Source organism: Dermacentor albipictus, chromosome 9 (genome assembly GCF_038994185.2).
Source record: "Dermacentor albipictus isolate Rhodes 1998 colony chromosome 9, USDA_Dalb.pri_finalv2, whole genome shotgun sequence".
In the NCBI taxonomy this organism is placed as follows: Eukaryota; Metazoa; Arthropoda; class Arachnida; order Ixodida; family Ixodidae; genus Dermacentor; species Dermacentor albipictus.
In genome coordinates this window covers 117,711,006-117,734,713 of record NC_091829.1, presented here as the reverse complement: position 1 = coordinate 117,734,713, position 23,708 = coordinate 117,711,006, and the positions used below count along the sequence as shown (strand labels likewise).

Here is a 23,708-nt window from a genome sequence, read left to right as displayed (position 1 = left end):
ATTCTGAGGATGGGTGTATTGAAACGGATGATACTGTGGTGTTCCACCTACGAGGACAAGAAATAAAAAAAATGTTAAAAAATGTCGTTGGAAAAATGCGCCCCTAAATCATCAGTTAAAAAACCTGGCCCCATTCCATCCTTAAAAGCGGATGTGCACCGAAGCCGTTGCCAATATTCCACAAGTACCACCACAATCAACGTACGTCACGCACGCACGCACCTGTGTGGAAGCGCAACATGCATGCTCAGTCACCTAGGCAATCCGCCAACCACAAGCGCCTTATTGAACTATTTCAAAATTTCAAAGTAAGTTACGTCAGAGAATTCGTAAAGTACGACTTACCCACAAGCTGCAGACATGACGACTTCGGATTGTAATTCGAATATGCGAGAATAACGGCATCGCCACGTGATAATGTCGCCTGATAACGTATTCTGACGACGTCATCACTTCAGACATGACGTCGCGCTATGAAGTCTTCGTCAAGTGAAGATGTCACCTGACGAAGTCATGTGATGCCTCTTGGAGAAGCAGTAAACTAGCTGCTTCCCGCTTTTTTTCACCGTCTGCGGGTTCGGTTCACGTTTTTACGTGAGACGATGGACACGTGGACACGAAAAATCCCGACCAACTGTAGGTTTACAGCTCCGCAGGAGAAATTATGCACTGCAGTTCTGTTCAATATCCTGCGCGCATGAGCGGATATTCGGTCACTTTTGTTGTACAAAACTCAGCAAAGCCATTTCGTAAGCACCGTTTATGTAAGGCTGGCAATAGGGCAGTAATTTTCATAGGAGAGGCGTCTTTGTCATTTAAAGTAAGTGAAAGTACGTAGAGTGTACTTCTGCACATTTGTAAACAACCCTCGACTTTTATAGCGGTAAAGAAGCACTAAATTACGAAACGCTGATATAACCTGTTTTAGGAGATATTGACGTCCTCAAGGTTCATTTGCACGGGCAAATCCTGTGAAGGCATAATAACCTTGTTCGCATAACCTTGAACGCATCTGGTTGATTTATAAGTTTTACGGCATTGGGGTGCCCAATTTATCTAAGTTGTGAAACCAATCATACACATTTTTGTTTTGAATCGAAGCGCTCATTATAAGACATCCATTTATCCACTGATTGTGAAAGATTTTCACTTGAGAACGTAAAGAAGCATTTCAACCTTCCTATTATCGTCGTTTCTTGTTTTCATTAAAAAAAATTCTTTATGCAACATTGGAAGCCGGTATATGTACATTATGTACGTTGCAACCGCTCGAAAAATTGCAAAATTTGATTGCCTCGGCCACATAAGGTGTGAGCGTAAACCAAGGAGGCAAGACAAATGGATGCACGCTAGCAGCTTACCTCAACCGTACGGTTGGTGTGATTGTAGAGAAGCGCAGCCGTGTGTAGCGCCTCTCGGTCAGTGGCGTTCTTTTCGATGACCTCGAGCAGCACATGTTCAGCTTGGCGGAAACTCCTGAGACGGACGAGTAGCTGAGCCTGCAAGGAGAGCATGCGAAGGTTTGCATGCGACTAGCAGTGATGCATCTGCCGATATTGTTTGCGATCCAAAAAGAAAACGATTCATGACAGTGGGAACGGGAACGAGCAGCGCTTGGACGGGACGAAGTGAGGACGACAGACAAGGCGCTGACCGCCAAAGCGCCGTTTGTTCCCGTCTCAATGTCGTGCCAACCAGCCCAATACAGCACACACCTTCGATTCCTGAGAACACGTAAACCTATGCTATGCTGGCGGGAAACATTCTGCGTCTATGCAGCCAAAGGCACAGAGCTCGAGCACACATGCGAAATTAATAATTTAAATTCTTGAACAGTCTCCAGCAGTCTTGGCCAAAAGGCCGCATCGGCGACGAGTGGTGGTGTTGAGGGCAGAATAACAAACAAACAAACAAACAAGCAAGCAAGCAAGGAAGCAAACAAACAAACAATCAAACCAAGAAACAAATTCACAAATTAATAAATATAAAAATCACATAAAATAAGTTAGCAAAGCGGTAATGCCACTGGACATAGACTAAAAGCTTTAGTCTAATTATTCGACTTGATTTCCTGAGATTTCTTGACAGGATTAGAATCCTGCTTTCATGACTAAGGCTCCAGGTTACATCGATATATCGATATTAAATAATAATAATCATTCGGGGTGGCGAACAAGCGTCTTGATACTTCCTGGTAGCACGCAAGTCGTTTACTTGTTGACTTCCACCGGGAAATTTCTTGATTGCATCGCCCCCCACCTAATTTTCTGCAATCCTCGGCTGCGCATCTCTTCTCTTGGCACACATTCTGTAACTATAATGGTCCACCGGTTATGGCCTGCCCAGCTCCATTTTCCCCTCTTAATGTCAACCAGAACATTGGCTATGCCCCCTTTGTTCTGTGATCAACTAGGCCTTCTTCCTGTCTCTTGGGCTCGAAACGTTGCCGGAATCATCTTAGGGACCCTGCACTGACGGTTCCTCCCACACTGCTCTCGCCATTCAAATATTAATAAAGATTTTTTTGCTGTCTCTCCTGTCTCTTAAATTTATGTCCAATGCTCTTGGTTTCATCACCCATTGCGCGGCACTTAACTTCTTCGCGAGCTTTTTTGTTAAGCTCCAAGTTTTTGCACCGTATTATTACCAGCATCCTTGAACTATAACGACAAAGACGGCGATGGCCGGGAAGTTGCGCGTGTTAAGCCATCTTGGCCGTCCCTGTACATAGTGTCTGTTTATGAACCGTGCCTGACGTCTCGTATATTTGACGCCCCGTCGCACAGTGCTGGATGTGCTGGGTATACTCGCGATACGACGGAGCTCCGAAGCGGTCGGCGCTGCGGTGCAGCCACCATGGCAGACCAGCCGGAATCTGCTTCGGTGCCGGGGACCGCGATTGTGTTAGCCCACCCTCGAGGCCCTGGAACGCTCAACGGGACCGGTGATACCGACGTTGAGGAGTCGCTGATTCAATACGAATGGGTGAGCGATCGCAGTCACTCGATCCTGACGGTCATGCGGGCCAATGTGCTCTTTTGTCTGAGTGGAACGGCGATGTTGGGGTTTTACAATAATGAAGCAGATCTTGGAAGCCGGGATACATCTGAGGAAAAGCTACATGACCCATTCGGTAAGGCCTCCAGTCGCAGAATCGCCGTGAAGAAACAACTGTCAACTCTAGCTGAAACGTCCACGCAGTCATACCTGTCTTACATACAGGATTTGCTGGCCCTGTGTCACAAGTTCACAGCGGTATGTCAGTCTGAAAAGGTTGGGCACGTCCTGAAGGGGATAGCGGACGATGCATTCAGTCTGCCCTTGTGCAGAAATTGTGCTACCATGGCTGCCGTGATTGCGGACTGCCAACGCTTCGGCCAGGCCATGAGCCACCGTACTGAACGACCATTCGCCCGGCTTCACTACACCGCCACGACGTCTTCGTGTGAAGAGCGGCCGACATCTCACTTTTCACCACCTTCGCCCGAATTGACGAGGATTGTCCGCCGCGAAATCGAAGCGATGGCTCCAGCCAGACTCTTTGCCAACTTAAAAGCGGCACGTTTTGAATACACCAGTGGTTTCACTCGTCCAAGCCATCGCGCAAAATGAGCTCGCGAATCTTGGGGTTCAAGCTGCTTGCGCTGGGCTCAGTCCTACGCCCGATTCTGGGGCCCTGACATCATTCCTTCATTATCAACCATTCGCTGCACGATCTCCGATCCCGCTGATTGGGGAATTGAGGACAATCGGCCTATATGCTTGAGCTAACGCTGTGTTGGGCGCGTTGCTCGCTGCTGTAACAACCGCTGGTCGTTCCCGCAACGTACTCCATCCTTTGTCCATGCTCGCCGCTTTGATCGCAGACCTTTTGAGTCACTACCCGTGGCACACCAATACAATCCTGACGCTGCCACAACGTTGTCCAGCCGCTCGCAATGACCTAGAGGTCACCACTTGCGTTTGCAACAATTCCGCCGTCCGTCCTCGGGCCCCACGCCATCATGCGACGTCGCCGAGCAACCGTGGCTCTTTCACTGCGGAAAGCTATATGATGCAGGCCCCGGAGGTAACGCCGCAACCGCGACTCCACTCCAAAACCCTCAGGTTACTCCGCCGACTCGACGACATATGCTGGGCGTTGACGTTGATGCCGAGAACATCTAGAGCACCATTACAAAGCAACAATTGTATACTTTTCAACGATAGTGGCAAGCTTCCAGGCAGGATTTGATAATGCCTACCGTATGCACTTGAATCCGTTTTTGTCCTGTTGTAAATTTACTTCTGAAGGTCAGGGTTCCCTGTCAGTAATTGACCTAAATAAACTTACTGTTGCACAGACAGCAGGGGCTGACTGATGATCATGAATACTTCTTGCTTTGCAAGGCTATTTAACATTACCTTAGCCTGCATATCAGTCTTCAACCACACTTTCACACTGTGTTGGATAATGTCCTCAATAACGTTTGCGATTCATCTCCAGTGTTGCTAAACAGGGCGACGTCATCTGCAAACCCAAAGTTGTAGAAATATTCGTCGTTAATCCTCACTCCTAAGCCTTTCCAGTTTATTAGCTTGAATACTTCTTCCACGCATGCAGTGAATAGGATTGGAGAGATTGTGTCTCCTTGTCTGGCCCTTTCTTGATACAATTTCCTACTGTCCTTGTGGAGAACCAATGTAGCCGTGGAATCTTTGCAGACATTGCCCAAGATATTCGCGTATGCCTCCTGTTCTCCTAGATTACACAGTGCCTCTATGAGTGCTTGTATCTTTACTGAATAAAATGCCTCTTCATAATCTACGAAAACTATATACAGAAGTTGATTGCACTCTGTAGATTTCTCAACTCTGATTGATGACGTGCACATGATCCATTGTAGAATATATCTTCCTGAAGCTAGCCTGGTCTCTTGGTTGATTGCAATAAGAGGTTGCTCTAATGTTGTTGGACATGGGTGAATATTTTATCAATACTGAAAGGAAGTAAATGGGCCCATATTTCTTTCATTCTTTAACGTCTCCCTTGCTATGTATTAGTATAATGTGTGCATTCGTCCGACTGCCTGGCACACTTGAAGTTGTTAGACATTGCGTATAAGGCCTCAAGGTTTTAAACCTGTCTCAACTCCATCTTTACTTAAATCAGCTGCTATGCCATGTTCTCCAGCCGCTTTTCGCCGGGACATTTCGTGCAAGGCACTGCTAATTTCAGTGCTAATTGTATAAGCATCCTCTGTATCGAAGTCGTCCCTACTTCCTATGTGGCTGCGTGATATATATATATATATATATATATATATATATATATATATATATATATATATATATATATATATATATATATATATATATATATATATATATATACATATATATATATATATATATATATATATATATATTTATATATATGTATGTATGAGATTGTAAAGGCAATGAAGTTAAGCCGCAGATAGATATCCAGTTAGTTACCCTGAAGGTTTTGTGGCTGCTCTAGGTAATATTCAGGTCAGTATGGATTTATTGTGTTGCTTCGGCTATATAATCGCAATCACTGATGACATTACGGTGATTGTATTTCACTAGGTACGTCTCGCCCTCTCCTTTGTCATGTTTTCGTCTTACTGATTTCATGCGGCGGCCGTTTCTTACTGTTTCCTGAATGTTTCCGATGCTATAATTTCGAATATACCTTACGTCCATCTTGTTTATCAGCTTTGAATGTTCAGCGAACTTTAGCTAATCTCTTGAGCTACTGTTTCATATTTTGTCGCTTCTTTATTGCGTACTTTGTTATTTAGGAGAGTTTGCCTATTGGTTCGCTTGGTGCCTTACCTCGCATTTCAACTGCTGCTTCTGAAACCAATGTAGTTGCGGTTTCATTCTTTACCTCTACATTATCTTCACCTTCCTGTTCTTAAGCTGCATATTTGTTTGTGAGCACCAGCCTGTATTCGTGAACTTTTAGCCTTACTGCGTATAGGTTGGCCCATTCCTTCTTGGCAAATTTTACTCTGTCTGTCTTCAGCTTGATAGAACTCCTAGACCTCCCTAACCTATAATCCCTACAGTTTAGACTGCCTAACACTTCTAAATCCTGTGCTATGCTGGTATTGGCAGAGAGTATGGAATCTACTTCATTTAGTGTTTCTACATGAAGCCTCTTCCAGGTCCACTTCCTTTTACTGCGCTTCCTGAAGAAGGTATTTCTTATGCGGAGTTTAATCCCTTCCGCGAACTATACCAACATGTCTCCTCTAGTGTTGTAAAATCGATGCCGTGACTGCCAACCGCTTACTCTCCAGTCTGCTTTTTCCCACCTTTCCATTGAAGTCGCTCATGACTATGGTATACTAAGTTTGCAACTTTCTGATTGCTAATTTAACAGCTTCATAAAGATGTTCTACTTCGTCATCATGACTGAAGACGTGGGGTAGCTTTATTCTATGTCTCCAAATAACTTTATTACGGCGGCTAAAAGCTGCTATTATGATTGATGTAGAATTGATCAATTTTGCCGTCTATGTTATTATGAATTAGAAATCCTACCCTATATTTTATCTTATCTGTAAGACCTCTGTAGCAGAGGACGTAGCCGTTAGTCAGCACTGTATAAGCCTCACTAGTTCTGCTAACCTCACTAAGGCCAATATTATCTCACAGAATGCCTGATAGTTCCTGAAAGAGTCCTGCTAAGCTGGCTTCAATGGAGAAAGTGGTTGTGTTGAAATTTACCAGGTTTAGTTTCCATTGGCGGCATTTCCGCGTCTAGAGATTCTCAGCACCCTCTGCTGCATTGCATGTCTGACCGCCGCCTTGGTCAAGTGCTCTGCCGCGGCTTAGAACAGAGGGCCATGGAATAATTGTAGGAGTCATGAGGGATGTAGTGGCCGAATACTGCACCAAGGAGGCCAATGCCTGTTCAAGTGAGGCAGTACCTTTGTTGAAACTTAGTCAGCCTTCCTAATTTGGCTGCACCTGGACTAGTATAGCGCCACTAGCTGCTGGCATTTTTTTTTTGCCCGTGTCAGGCGCCATTCAAAGCCTGCAAAGTGCTTTGGACTGGACGAGGACTCAAAGCACAGGCTTCTTCTTCTGCTCCACGCACTCATCTGTATTAGGCTAATATCTAAACTACGTACTTTTATATTTCCACTGAGCAATAAAAAAGGTCCCTATTTCAACGCGCTATGAAACTTAACAGCATTTTTGCACGCGCTTCAGAGGATTGACGACTCTTGAGTGGACCAAGCCGGGACGGGAGGTAGTGGGTAAGGCCGGGAGGGGCGACGACTGTTCGTGTCGGTGCTAGGAGCAGCGAGACTGCACCACAATACTGGACAGTGTAGTAGTACCATGTTTAGTACTACCATGTTTAGTACTACCATGTCGAGATTAACATGAAAAAAAGTGCCGTAGTAACCTCGCTCGAGAGGTTACGAATATAGGCAGAAATACTGGAAACGCAACACAACAGAAGACAACAAACGGCACACAGCAGTACTAAAGACACGAGGAAAACGATACCACTTTTGTGTTACTGACAAATGAAAAGAACGAAAAAGAGAAGTGTGCTCACGGAGCTGCCACCCATTATGAAAGCGAAAGCTCGCTTTGAGATTGTGTTTTAGTGAAACAAACAAGCAAAAGTCAGGACAGTTAACCACCCCGGTTGTATCAATTTGGGACTAGAGACACTTACTCAAAAGTTGGGACTGCCCCGAAAAATTCCGAATGGTTGGCAACCATAGCGCCAAGGCGCGCTCTGCTTCAACACAAAGTGCGGTACGATGAGGCAGAAGGTTTGACAAAGCGATGTCGAGCTAGCACGGAACAACGTTCACACTAATACAAGTGTGGTGGCTTCGCCTCCATGGCTTTCCCCTTATAGCCACAGAAAGTTATCCGCGATTGTAATACCCACGAGACACCTGCAGTCTGATCATGCAGAATAGAGGTCTCAAAATTGTAACCTGTATACTTGAACCACATTGACGTTTTAATTATATACCCAGGAATACACCCCTAAAAATTATGGGGCACACAAATTAATGAGAAAACGTTATTACCCACTTGAATGCCTGATTTTAACACGTAGGTTTAGCACGTGCTCATTCCAATAATGGCATATCTTCATAGCATGATTTGATTTAGGAATGGGCGGAACGAATGAGGGCAAGCTTTCTGCAGCTGCCAGTAATGATTTCTTGTGCAATTTATATTTCCCCACGGCTGTCTTGCCAATTAGTTCGTAAGCAGTGAACCCTTGTTATTATTTCTTTTTTCTTTTGAAATACTTCTGCAATGCCTAGGCACCTAACGTATCTACCACACACACACACACACACACACACACGCACGCACACACACACACACACACACACACACACACACACACACACACACACACACACACACACACACACACACACACACACACACAAGTGTGTGCTACCACAGTTTTAGTTTATTATTCTTTAAATACCATGAATTGGTAAGAGACAATATACAGACGAGGGTCCCAAAGTCAAAGACGGCAACGGGACCCTCGAATAATAATAACAATGAAGATATGTATTGAAGAAGAGCAAGCTAACGAAAAGAAACAAACACACTTGCGAAAATACAACATAGAAAAATAAGATTAGCGAAAACAAATTGTCTGTATACAAGCCTATAGTGCATGAAAAAAACCTGTCAATACATACAAACGGCAAGTGTAGTGTAATGAAAGACGTAAACTTAATTGTACATATAAAACAGCTAGAGCATGACTAAATGTATGAAAGGATGAAGATTTAATGCTGATGGGTAAACCATTCCACAGTTGTATAGCAGCGAATGATGATGTCATTTTTCGTAGCTAGAATGAATCATAGGTAGAAGAAAATTGGAATTACGTGCATACCTTGTTATTATTTATTGTTATGGATGAGGTGCCTGGAATCACTAAATCGGCATCAGAGCTGTTTAGTAAGTTTAGTAGTTTAGTAGTAGTAAGTTTAGTAATTATAAGATGATAGTTGACCGAGTTCGTTACAAGAAGGATGCTGTTTTCACGAAGTAATAAAGTAGCACTCTTGAAAAACCCGCTGCTAGCTATAATGCGTATTGCTTGGTTTTGTAAGTGCTGAATAGACGAGATATGACTGTTATATGTGTTTCCCCAGGAAACAATGTCATAATTAATGTGACTGTGAATGAAGGCAGAGTATAATGTCAATAATGCGTCTTTGGAGAAATACGCTCTTGATTTGTATAATGCTCTTATGCCGAAGGTACAGGGCAATATGTTGAGAAAGCTTTAGGTTAGAATCTAATTTGATGCCTAAAAATAATACACAGTCAGAGCCGGCAATGTGGTGACCATTTAGAGTTATCTCAGGCAAGCCAGGTAGTATTTTTTGGCTAGTTTTTGAAGGATTGATAATTAAATGATTGGAAGAACAGCATGCAACAACAAGGTCAAGCTCATTGTTTAGTTTAAGGATTAAGGTTGTTAAAGAATTCTCACGCAACGAGATAGTGGTATCGTCTGCGTCTGGTACACAATGTGGCAATTTAAGACACGTGGGTAAATCATTAACATAAATAGAGAACAGTAAGGCACCTAGTATGGGGCCTCGTAGTACACCTTGGTTAATAAGTTTAGTATCAGAATAAGGACAAAACATTTGTTCTCTATCATGCAGGGAACTTTTGAGGAGTTCTAGTACTGGACCGGTAACTCCCAGGGCGTCTATCTTAGTAAAAAGTATGTTCTGTTTACTTGTATCAAAAGCTTTAGTGCAGTCCAAGAATACCGAACCAACGAAGTTACCCGTATCAATCGAGTGACGAATGTAGTCGGTTAGGGATATTAAAGCTAAGTTAGTCGAACTGCCAGCGCGAAAACCAAATTGAGAAGTTTGCAACAAATTATTTTTAAAGTAAATATTGACACGTGTACCTGTTTCTCTTTATCGGGTGATCATGTTTCACGAATGTTATCGCACAGAGGAGGACGGGCCGGCATGTATCGGAAGTTTCTCGAACGTTATCGATGGTTCTATCCGCTGTCTGTTGTCACCGTACCTTGTGTAATCTGATTTCATCACGCTACGCGAATGGTGTAGAACTTTATGGAAGACACGCGGGTCCCAGCGATTACTCTGGAACATTCGGCGACTGATGTGCAAAAGCCGACGCGCTTGACCCGCTGATCAAATTTTCGACGATCGCCGAGTGTGTTCGCCGCTATCGTTGTTCTTGGAGTGTAGTGTACTTTTGAGGGCACAAGTTCGCCCAATAAAACGCTAGTTAAGTTAACTACAGTTTTGCTGCCTTCTTCACCGTCAGTACGACGAGACAAAATTTAGGCGCTTACAAAATAACTTCTCAACAACTTTACTGATCGACGATAGAACGGAAATAGGATGAAAGTTAAACACCTCCATTTTATTACCTTTCTTATGTGCAGGAATAATCTTTGCCCTTTTAGTGGAAATGGGAAAATACCACATTTAAGAATATTAATAATTATTATACAAAGTGTATCAGCAACAAGTGGTGCAACAAGTTCTAGATGAAATACCGAAATATTGTCTAAGCCAGCGCTGGTATTCTTTAGAGCTAATACCATGCAACATTCTCATCTGCAGTTATGGGAAAGATAAAAAAGAATGATTACAGCAATAAATGAGATAAGTAGTAGTCATATGACGAATGCTGTATATGTTATAGAAGTAGTCCCTGAAACTATCTGCTATGCCGGAAGAATCAGTATGAGTTTTATTGTTGTAGTTTATTTTATCCACAGCATTACCGGACTTAGGTACCTTCATGAGCGTATTAAGAAATTCATGACCCAACTAGCTGTATTCCTTAGTGATCTAAGTTCTAACCTCGACTTGAACGTACCTGTAGGTGCAATTTTTTAGATTTTGAAAAGGCATTTGACAAAGTTCCACACCAACGGCTATTCCTAAAACTTTCCCGTCTCAGGATTAAGACATTTGTACAAGACTGGATACGTGGCTTTCTCACTAACCGGCAGCAGTTTGTATTTACTAACATGCAGTTATCTAACCGATCTGCTGTACTTTCAGGCGTACCACAAGGAACAGTTCTCGGACCAATACTCTTTCTAATTTAAATTAATGGCCTTCCTACTGAGATCTCTTCTAATATTCGATTGTTCGCAGACGATTGTGTAGTTTATCGACGCATAACTAACACTACAAACATGTGTTTGCTTCAAAATGACCTAAAACGCATTGAAGTATGGTGTAACCAATGGGTGATGTCCTTAAATGCTAAAAAAACCTCCCCAGTTTCTTTGTATCGCAGACAGCAACAACATTCAGGGAATTACACCATATACGGCTCCGAAATATAATCCGTTGACTCATATAAATACCTCGGCATAACCTTTTCATCTACCCTAACTTGGTCACATCATGTCATTAGCGTAGCCAATGCCGGGAATCGAACCCTCGGTTTTCTCCGCCGGAACCTAAGACTTGCTCCCCCATCAGTAAAATTATTAGCTTATGTTATATATGTCCACCCTAAGTTAGAATATGCATGCTCTCTCTGGGATCTTCATCAACATAACCTATCTAATACACTGAAATCAGTTCAAAACCGTGTAGCCCGGTTTATCTACTCTGAATATTCTTATAATACAAGCGTGCCTGAACTTAAAACCCGTGCCGGTCATACTAATTTAGAATCCCGACGTCTTATTTTTATACTGTCTTTTCCCCAAATTCTATCATTCACCACTCCAAATTTCAGCTATATTACCAGCTCATTGTCAGTCCAGCCGCATTAAGCACAGAAAAGCCGTGTATCCTCCCCCGGCGCAGTCTACCTCCCATCTACGATCATTTTTTGTGAAAACCCCAACGGACTGGAACGGTCTGTCTGCCGACGTCACGCACCACTTCGGCGCACATCACTTCAAGGCTGCTCTTGAATCACTGTTTTGTTAAACTAAGCCCATCCCTCTTGTAATACCCCATCTCTGGGGCATTTGAGGTATAATAAATGAATAAATAAATAAATAAAAGAAGTCATTGTTTTTGATATTGTTCTTGTGTTTGACAAATTCATTGTCGTAATAGTGTTGTTTAGACTTCTTTAGCAAGGTTTTCAGAATGTTATAATAATTTTTATTGCGTGCAGCTACGCGTACACTAAAAGGTTTCTTTTAAGTCTTTTTGCATAGGTTTTCTTGTTTTTTCATACTAGTCGGTAAAACTTTAGTAAACCAAGGGTTTATAGCGTGGTTTAGTAAACCCAAGGGTTACTGGGAAACTTAAAAGGTTTCCTGCATCTGACTGTAGTTGTGTTAGCGAGAACGGCTTCTAGAAAGATGGATCAAAAATTTTTATAAGCTTGATCGGGATAATGCAGGGAGTCGATTGCAGACCAATCAGTATTCGTTGTAGTGTTAACAAAACTATCTCGGTAAAAATTGGAGGAAAGGTAGCAAGGCTCGGACATCGGTATTTCGGCCTGAAAGGAGAGTCATATTGGGAAATGGTCTGTGATCTGAGTATCTATGACACCCGAATTTTGAGTTGGCGCAATGTTAGTTACAGCATGGTCAAGAAGCGTCTTGGTACCATGAGCAGAACGCCTATTAGAAGAGATAATTAATGATTCCAGACGGAAACCCGGAAAACCCTCTGTATAAGCTGTTATACTTCTGTTGTCAAGTAAGTTGATGCCAATATCACCGATCGACAATTTTAGGATTTGCTTATTTTCAAGCAGTATCTTTTTTAAGAACCATGAAGAGTTCCCCCAGAAAATCAGGGATAGATGAAGAAGGGGAGCGGTATAGACAAATAACAATAAAACTGTTAACATTATGAGAATTCAGCTGTAAGTCAGTTTCAATTGATACCGAATTCCGATTCACCATACGATACCCAATTCACAGTGATTTACATTAGGAAAAGGATCAAGTCTGCGCTTGTGTATATAGTATGGCGTGAAACAAATATAGGAGAACCATCGTATTGATCCGAAATACGATGGCAGTATTCTGCTCGGTATGGGCGAAAACGTATGAATTACTACCCGCATTATCAAGCTATGTTTCAGAAATACACATAAATGAAAACGAATGATTGAGTGAGTCAGTAAATGCAGAAATGGTATCATGGTTCTTGCGCAAACTTCGCGCATTGATGTGAAGAATAGAGATATTAAAAGATGTAAGCAATGGTATGACTTCGACTGGTGATAGCAAAGACACGATGAAAAGTATTCGGGGACGAGTGTGCAATCAGTCCACACGACAGGAAATATAGCAATAAGCTACGCCTTTTGCACTAAACGTTTTTTGTCGACAGTGAGGTGTTCGTTAATGTAAATCGGATTGAATGTAATGTAAAGGTCGGATGGAACAAGCACATGCTCAGTTTTGAGAGTACTAACCAAGGGTGTTTTCACCGGTAATTTATTCCACGTAACAACGTAACAACAATGTGAGGGCAGCGAAATGAATAAAATTTTCTTTTGTGGAAGCGTGGCGACGAGTCGAAGCCGAATTCCGACCCCGTTACGCTTTGTGACTTGATGTGTTGTTTACAATGCGCCGCTACATTGCTATCACATGCATTCGTTCCTTGATTTGCAGTAGCCAGAGCCCATATCCGAAAAGGGAGTAATGAAAAAAATTATTCAGATATATCAGTCTTGCAGTGAACAAATGCTTCACATGTGCGAAGAAGCACAATAACAAAAGACATGTCACTTAAAACGAGCACAATTGTCGCTCCGGTTTTGGCATATGTGGCCGAAGGTAGCCTGCTGACGATTAGCAGAAAGTAATTACACAATCTTTATTAAAGAGCGAAAATGCAACATTGGAACTTTTGTGGCATTTTGTGCGTGAAACCATCCCGCACGATGAATTTGTGATATCGGCACGATCTATACGTGGTTCTGCGCTAAGTGTAACGAGGATAGTTCGGGTCTGTTTATTTTATTATTGATTTGCATTGAATCAAAAATCAATTTGTGGAGGAGAAAAAGCCGCATCGAGTCGGCTTGATTTATTTTATTTTCTTGCGCGAATAAGTAATCACTTGTCGACAAAAAAAAACGCATGTCCTCGAGTAGGTAAGGAGGATTTTAGTATTTCTGTATAATGTTAACCTAATTTGCTCGTTCGTGCAGAATTTCATGAACTCTGTTGATATATAAAAAAAAACAACAGGAAACACACATACATGAAAATGAACAGTTGTTCACTGTATATGGTTAGAAGGTCGAGATTAACCGAACTATGCAAAGCTAACTTCTGTAGACCGAATTGACCCGTCGCATTGCAAGTTGAACAAGTGCACAACCTAACACGGGACACGGGAATGCAAACATAGCCCAAACGTGATGTAGCTTTTCATCAATAATGAAGCCGCTCGACAGTTACCGGAACATAGAGCCGATTCTGCGCCTTTGGTCCTTTGAGTCCTAGTGCCGAAATTGTGGGCAACGGCGGAGATACGCTTTCGTTCGAGGAATGGAAGCATTTTATATGAAAAAGAGTTAAGAGACTTGCACCAGTGGCACATTTGCGATGTTCTGCAGCAGATAATGACAGTTTTAAGAAAAAAGTCGAATAAACAGCGGTAAACATCGGAGAAAGACAAGATCTTTCGGGAGGCGTTAGTGTAACATGTGGCTTATTGCCATGTTTTCCTGTCTGAAATTTGCCAGGGAAAAGAGGCTCCCCCGGAAGACCTTGTCTGTCTTTCTTCGATGCCCCCCCACTGTTGAGTCGCCTTAGCTTCACCTCTTTTTTTAGCTTAGCATTCTTTTCTATAGTACAGATTCTTCCTGTTTAGACTGAATTGTGTTCGGGATGAACCGACGTTTTTGTTTAAGAAAAAACACATTTTCGGTCCAGGTCCTATGAGCACAGTTCTAACTTCGGGAATATCGGTTCGAGTACTGCCTCCCTGCTCAACATTAGGTTTGTAGCTGCCCTGCAGGGTGTAGCTTTTTTTCTGCGACCCCTCCATCTGTATCGTAAGATGAGAAAATAAAATTGAAATTGAAAACTGAATTGAATTTCAGCCTTGTTTTGACTACTGCGCATTATAACTTCTCCGGAGCTAGGTATACGCTAACTTGGTTAAGCTAACCAAGTTATACGCTAACATGCTCTATATGACGCCATTTTTTGTGGTCCTACGTGCAATAGAATGCCTCAAATAATCTAACATATGATACCCAGACACCGCAAACTCGAAATCGAACGGAAATCGCGAAAAGAGAACTTTTCTTAAAAAGTGCCACGATTTGGTCGTTCCGTTAAATCGAATGATGACTGCGATAGTCCTTTGGGCCACTACGCACTGTGCAGTCTAACCAATCAGCGCTTGTTCTGTGTCTGCCTCATTTGGTCTCGTGTGAAAATGTGCGCTCGGTAAACGCGCAAGTTACGAGCGAAAAAGCCCACCACCACGTTCAATTTAGTTACAGCCATATGAAAGGCTTACATGGTGAACTTTGCTATCCAGGTGCTCTGGAAAGCGCCCCTGCACATCTTCAAAGAGCTGATGTGCCTCGTCCAGGCGACCGGCATTCACGTAGAACACGGCGAGGTTGTCCATCACTTGGGGATCCGGCTCGACGGCTAGTGCTCTGAGAGAAAAACGAGAGAATGGCATGTGTACTACAACGGTGGCACTAGTGTTTTCGCCTCAAGCACCTCCGAATGTTTACATGCTAAAGAAATAAATGATCCAAAGGAATTTGTGAGTAAACGCTAAATGTGGGCAACGAGATTTCCTCCACTTTAACGACTGGATGGATATAGGGTAGAGTTAGATAAAAAAACGGCAAACGTATACGTCTGCAGAGCCAATGTGGGCTTGGTCAGTGCTGTCGAAATTCTGCAACGCACTCTGTTTAAAGGACCCCTCTCCAAGCCTTATCAAATTTTCGGTTATGTAGCTGAATTTGTTTGGCGACTACTGCAAAGCGTGGCACAGCGAGTTTTTTATTAATAGCTCTAAATAATTCAAGGATTACAGAAGATGTATACAGTACGTGAACGCTCTTTCTTTTTGCCTTGACCAGATACCCCAAGTGACATCCATTTCCTGCTATTCTCCCACACCACAGCCCAGAGACCGCGTCACATTTACGTCACGAGTTCCGTCTCCTTTAGATACTTTCTTTTCTGTTTAGTCCTCGTCTCAAGCTGCGCGGTACACTTCAAGTGGTGGTTCTATGCATTGAACATTCCATGACTTAACAAAGTCACTAGCTATAATCGGTGACGTTGCAGACATTCAGTGCAATGCTACACGTATGCCATGTGACCTTGCCTCTCGGTCGGGAAGAGAGGCTGGCTCGAAATTATGGCGGCATATTCAGCGACACTAAATGCGGGGCGGACAAGCAAAGGAAAATTTGCTTTAAGAGGCATCGATTTCAGCCACTGTGTGAAACTGATTTCTTCTGTAGGCACTCAAACATATTAGCAAAATTGTGAATTCAAGTTTACTTATCTGTACGTCCACAACAAATCCGAATACAGTGATTGTGTAAACAAAAGCCAATTCAGGGTTTTCGATGAATATGAACTTGTCCCCTGCAGTTGCGCCAAACACAGCACTTCTCTTGCGCAAGTTTTGAAGCGAATGTGGCTTTGGTCAATGCCAGGCCTTTCGCCCGGCGATTGTGTCACTCGACACCCGGCATTAAATTTGCGTAATATATCTTAAAAGTCTAGCGTACAAATAGTGCCAGTGTGAATACCTCTGTTCTGCACAATCAAACAATAACTCAGGATGCAAAACATCAACATTTGATGTCGACTCCTAGGTATCCATAAAGCCCAGATGCCTTCAAATAAAGAGGGCATAATATTAAACCGCTTCCACTTGTAGACAACTGTACGCATGTTCTGCAAAAACATTATCTTGAGCTTCAAGTCTTATATTATGGATACTGTGAAAACAAAAGTAAATAATGCCGAAAACCTTGTGATTAAAGAAGTAAATGCATTCTTAAGCGCTTTTGTGAATTGTCTATTACACTGTACCTTTTGTAGAGGTTTTCAGCCTGCCTGTTAAAGTTCATGCTACGCAAGCTTCTTGCGGCGTTCAGCAAAGCAGCGGTGTGATTAGGCTGGGTATGCAGAACCCGCTGGTACTGAGCCATGGCCTCCTCCATGCGCCCTGTGAAAAATGAAACGCGTACACACCTTGAAAACATCAGTAAATATTTTCATCATGAGGTACCAGCATTCTATCTATCTATCTATCTATCTATCTATCTATCTATCTATCTATCTATCTATCTATCTATCTATCTATCTATCTATCTATCTATCTATCTATCTATCTATCTATCTATCTATCTATCTATCTATCTATCTATCTATCTATCTATCTATCTATCTATCTATCTATCTATCTATCTATCTATCTATCTATCTATCTATCTATCTATCTATCTATCCATCTATCCATCTATCTATCTATCTATCTTACCAACATGATGGAAAAGATCTATCGAGGCAAACAAAGTAGAAAGCAGTATTAACTGCTTCGCAAAGTGCGCAGGAACAGCGGGGATATTCATAAATCTCCCACCATTCTAGAATAGACGGTAGCCATATTTAGCGGTGATAGCTATTCTATGGTGAACTAACGAGTCACGATTGTTATTGAGCCTGATGTCATTGTTTTGTCTGTCGCCCTAACAGTTTTCGTTAGAACACGTATTCGCTTTTCGAGGCGCTATCGAAATTCTATTTTTCTTAGGCTCGCGTTCCTGTGACAAACGTGGGCGTCGGCGTAACCGAGGGAACGAGCACAGCGAACTATGAAAGAGCGAACGCGTAGCATAGCGGCGGACGGAAGACAGCAATAGCGACCAGAGCGCGGGAGGAAAGCAGAGGAGGAGGATGCGGCGAAAGCGTGAGAAGAAAAGCATAGTGGTGCTCAAGGCGGGCTCTGCTGCGACAATGGCTACGAGATGGCGCCAGACTAGCGCGTGTCATCTGGGAGGTCTGTCTGCGGCAACTGCGGTGAATCACGCCCGCATGTCACCCACGCGCTGCCTCTCGCGATCTGCCGATTACCGAGGCAGTCGCGCCCCACTTTGCTCCGTTTGCAACGTGCCCCACGAGACACATTGTCCGCGCGAGCAAATACATCGCGAAATGAAAGCACATATAGAGCTACGCTCAACTTTCCCACTAGGGAGTATCGTAATCGTCTGTGATGTGTTGACGTCGTGAAAAGTCCTTGCAGCCACTGCACATTTTATTAAAATGCGCAGTTCCTGTAATATGATGGAATATTAGCAGCAGGTTGTGAAGCTGAACAATCTTACGGCAAGCTAATTAGAGACGGCTATTTGAGTTTCTTTCGCGGAAGGCTAGACCCAGCGTAGCCGCTATTTGAACCTTATTCACGGATACTAACAAGGAGATTTGATTGTCCTTGTACCTTTGTTCCCGGTGTCATTACCAGCAAACTAGAGGCACTTGCGAATCAATAATATTAGCAGTTGACCGCTTCCAACACATCGTATTACGGTGTAAGCATGTTGAGAATGCCATGAATACGTTATGAGAAGTTTGTATTAGAGAAACCGTGGGCAGTTCCCGTCGGCTATCGCCACTGCATCTCGTTCGCTCTCAAAAGCGAAGTGTCGCAATTTTCCTTCCTTCTCTCGTGCGCAAAGCAGCATCAACTCAGCTGTGGTCACGCTTTAGAAGGACACAAATGCTACTTACCCTGTGTCTGTAGGAATGCTCCATAATGGTTGCGAGCGTCGGCATTGCGGTCGTCGCTGTTCAGCGCCATCTGGTGCAGCCTCTCGGCCTCCGCCTGGTCTCCCTCTTCGGCGGCAAGCGCCGCCAACGACGAGTAAGCCTCGCAGAAATCGGGTTCCAGCTCCAAGGCACGCTCCAGTAGCGTCCGTGCCACGTCCTTTTGACCCCGCTTGCTTTGTATGAAACCGAATAAACGTATCGAGGTTGCATGGCGTGACAATTCATTTCAAGATTCAGCAGAGGCTACGATGCCGGAAGTTGGCTACCGCATGCACGTGCAAATTATTGGGTATGTTGCAGGGAGTATAGGTGCGATGAGCAAATAAATATTATACGCACTAGCAAATGTATTGGCACACATACAGATCAACCAGTTCCGTTTTCTTCACCAAACTGTGCATTACACGTGAAAACTAAGATTTATACTGAAAATCTAGTGCGGGGCTAGGCGGTTGTCGCCTAGCTGCCGAAGAAACGAAGATCAAGCAAGAGGACCGAGGCCGTCTCCAGGCTCTTGTGCTCGTCTAGGTCTTCTTGCTTGCCCTTCGCGTTCTGCGGCACAGAGTGCCAGAAATACTTATACACGAGAAAGAAAACGTGCACATTGGTCAACCAGCGCTACAATAACAACTGAATGTATACTTTCGGGGACATCAACGAAATTGTAAGCCGTCGTATAAGAATTCGACATACAAGATAAACACGACAGAAGGTCAGCATTACGGGACGGCCTTGGTTCGAGTTACATGAAAAACACACACACACACACACACACACACACACACACACACACACACACACACACACACACACACACACACACACACACACACGCACACACGCACACACACATGCACGCACACACACGCACACGCACGCACACACACACACGCACACACACACACACACACACACACACGCACACAAACGCACACACGTGCACACACACACACACGCACGCACGCACACACACACACGCTATCCTCAGCTATCCCGCCCCCTTCTCTACCTATACTCAGTGATCGGCATCCCACACTTCCTACACACACACAAGTTTTCACACATACACATTTTTAATGCTAATAAAATAAAAAAATACGTCAATTACGACTTCATTGTCTTTCATAGGAGCAAGATCTGTGTAATTTTTGTTACGGTTTCCAAAGTGTTTTTCTTTCTGCATAGAACATATTTATGAAGCAGTCTTTCGATTTCTTGCGTATACTCGAAATAGTAACACATAACACTGGTGATACAGGGAGCGCTTCCATATGTCGCTTCGAGTTCTGTGTACCCAAAATGTATAACCTTGAGTACCTACTTGTGCTGGTTACTAATGAGGTGCTCTCAGCTGATCTGTCTTGAGTATGAAACGAATAAGGAAAATGATTTTCGCGTATACTAAAGATATTCCTTACACCACCCCTCAGGGCTTTTGTTTGGAGATGAACTATTTCTTCCTCTATTATTCACACAAATGAATATGGAAGCAATTACTGTATTAGGTTAATTTGACGAAATTATTTATTGAACTGTACTGCTCAACTAACTTGCGTTCCTATCACATGTTTATGCACTAGAGGGGTAATAAATAAGCCTTGACCACAAAATTGCCGCAACCATTGTTATTCAGATAGTAAACAGATTTGTTTGCTCTATGAAATATACACATAAGTTTCACTGAGGAGTTCCTGGTGAAATGGCAACATTAAAGAATGTTGTCCAAGGCTACGAATGTAGGCTTCTGCTCCTGACATCTGGCTGTGAATGGACAATTTACAACTCGTTCGGTAAACAATATCGAAATCAGTGTATAGTGTTGAACGCCCCAAAGCAAGACCTGGTGGTTGAATGGTTGCGTAAGGGAGGGCTGTGAATAATTTTTTCACCAACAGCAATTTTTAAGTTGCGAACTTGGTACACGACGCTTAGCTCACGGGAACTGAGTTCACGATCGTCTTATCTTGGATGCGGGAGACGCAGTTGGCCAATTAGTGATGATCACACGCATGCTGAATCGCGCAGCGGAGAATGGTTTCCCTGAGAAGAAATCTTCGTTGATCTTTGCTGAACTGTGCTTAGTAATTTCCAAATGTCCTCAGAGAAACATACGGTAAAATGTACCGAGAGAGAAAGACAACAAGCAGGTGTAAACAGGGTTCACATACTACAACTGGCACCTCTTTAGGCTCGGAGTGATGTGACTGGGAAAGGAAAATGCGTCTGGTAACACATTCGGCAATGTGAATAGCATTTGGTGTATGTTACTAACCTGTAGATGTTCGCCAGGTTAAAGTGAGCTCCCGGATGGTTTGGGTTGATCCGCAAAGCGTGCCGGAAGTGATCTTCCGATTCATCGGTCGACGCAAGCACCGTGCCCAGGTTATTATGCGCGCTGGCATGCTTTGGCCAGAGTCTGAAAAAAAAAAAGCGGAAGGCACAGTGCAACAATAAAAAAGTTCGACTTGCCTGAAGAAGTTGCGAAAACAACAACAACAACAAAAGAAAACAGTCGGAATATTGAAACACAATATGAACACCGCACGTTGTATTTTAAGTTAACTTCAACCTAATTTTAGTAATTTTATTTATTCATTTATTTCCTTAAAGTGCCCAACAACAGCTTTACGCCTTAATATTGGTGCACTTATGTTACACAAAGAAGATAAAACCGAAACACAAAACAGAATATTTCAAACATTAGTACAAAGTGCATAAAAAATTGAATTATTCAGAGACAGTCCGGTAATGAGTAAATGGTAGAACTGAATATATCATGATCATCACGCAAGTTATTTTCTTGTTTTACAAGACATGTTATAGCGTTAAAAGTGCAAAGGTTTCCTTTGTTAAAGGTTTCCTTTGTAGCAATTGCAACGAACGGGTGGATGGCTGATTTTCCATTTATTCAAGAGGAATTCACGTAGAATATGCTAGGATTATGCAGGTTAGAGCGAGGCACGCAGAACGTTACAGCTGACAGTAACCGGGGACGGAAGTTGTTGTGAAATAGTTTATGCAAAAATAAGTAACCACGGTATTTTCGCCTTATTTCTAGGGGCCCTAATATTAAACTTGTGCAGTACACGCTCTTATGCATAATATACACGGCGTCCGAGAAATCGATCGTACAGGATACGAATGAAACGTTGCGAAACACATTCAATTTTTGCAACAATGGTCAAATTAATACAGTTCCATACAACAGGACTAAACTGTCTCTTCGAGCACACAAAAGAAAGATGCAAGAGAATAACTCCGTTCACATTCGTAAACTTTTTAGTCATCCTTGATATAAGGCCTAACTTCCTGTAGGATGCATTAACGATGCTTGAAACATGTTCGAAAATCAGCCGGGAGTCAACCAATATTCCTGAGTCGGGTGGGCAACTCGCTGTTTTCGAAGGAATGTTGTCAAGTGAGAATTCATCTAATAAAGGGCACATTTTGCGAATAAAGTAAACAAGTGCCTTAGTTGAATTATTAGGCAAACAGTCGGAAGCACACCACTCCGCAACAGAAATAACATCTTCCTCTAATAATTCACAATCCTGCTCTGATTCTATTTTACGGTAAAGTTTATTATTGTCAGCGTATAAAAGGAGCCGCGAATAATGTAAACATTATTCAAGGTTATTAAAAACGATATTGAAAACTAATGTGCCTAAGATCGACACTTGCGGAATACCAGAAGGTGATTAATATTGCGAAGAGTACCAGCGCGAACATATTTTAACTGAGTTGACAGGTAGTGTTTAATAAGCCTGCATAGGCTTGTACCAACGCCGTAACTCAAGAATGTATGGATAAGAAAATCATGAGAAACAACATCAAATACTTTTGACAACTCGAAGTATACAGTGTCTAACTGTCTCCGGCTAGCAACAGCGGGTCCTGCAGCATCAAGAAAAGAAACAAGATTTGTTCCCACAGATCTATCTTGAACAAAGGCACGTTGGTATACACTAATCTTACCCTTAAAGAAAAGCGACAGGTGTGTAAACATAGCTATTTCAAGCACTTTTGCAAATGAAGACAAGAGTAACACGGGGCGATAATTTTTTATGTCACTCATCCTGCCACTTTTGTGAACTGGCACAGCTATTGCATTCTTCCAACAAGCAAGGAAAGACACTTGCACGCAAAACAAGATTAAAGATTTGCGCAAGGAGAGGAACAAAAATAGAACAGCCTTTGATAACAGAACTTCGTATGCGGTCGTAAGCAAGAGAATGGTTTCGTTTCAACTTACTTACGGCGGCCGTGATATTGTGTTCTGTAAAACTTGAAATGTTGAAGTGGTCATTGAAGCTATCGTGAAAGTCACCAGAGCTAGGAACATGCGCTATATTTAGGAAAACAGAGGAAAAATGTTCAGCGAATGCATGGCGATATTGTGGCAGTTTCTAGGAATGCTACGAGGTGAATGATTTATGACATTATACTCAGCCCGCTCGGAACTGTTCTCTTTTACATAGGACCAGAAACGTTTGGATCGCATTTTACGCGCTCTTCGACAAACTTAACGTATGCATCACTGTCTCTGCGCAATACGCATTTCACCTGGCTTCGCAAGGCACTAAATGTTTCGTACCACTCCGATGATTATATTTTCTTGAACTTCCTATGGCACTGTAGCATTTTGCGGAGTCGACCACGTAATTACTTAGAATATCACGTAGCATAACGAGCAGGACGAAACTCTTTGCAGGGAATGAAGGCTTCCAAAGCACATTTTGCATTATGAGTAAGGAGGCTGACTGCTTTTTTGATATCTGTGGAACAGTAAAATTCAGACCAGTTGGCATCATTCAAACAGTGGTAAAGACCTAGATAGTCACCGTTTGGAAAAACAAATGAGCAATCAGGCTCGCTGAACACATGAATCGCCTCTAGAAAAATTGCG

The 23,708-nt window shown here is 42.9% G+C and overlaps 1 protein-coding gene across 2 annotated transcripts in view; it reads right to left on the bottom strand.

Annotated features, from left to right (window-relative positions):
- LOC135911230 (protein O-mannosyl-transferase TMTC1-like) overlaps nt 1–23,708 on the bottom strand; it is a 151,277-nt gene that overhangs the window by 13,408 nt on the left and 114,161 nt on the right. For both annotated transcript variants that reach the window (XM_070525289.1, XM_065443423.1), the window contains 5 exons: nt 21,075–21,218; nt 18,764–18,975; nt 17,060–17,195; nt 15,507–15,651; nt 1,362–1,499 (listed from right to left, as the gene is read on the bottom strand). In XM_070525289.1, coding sequence (XP_070381390.1) covers nt 1,362–1,499; nt 15,507–15,651; nt 17,060–17,195; nt 18,764–18,975; nt 21,075–21,218 — 775 coding nt within the window. The remainder of the gene's footprint in view (nt 1–1,361; nt 1,500–15,506; nt 15,652–17,059; nt 17,196–18,763; nt 18,976–21,074; nt 21,219–23,708) is intronic.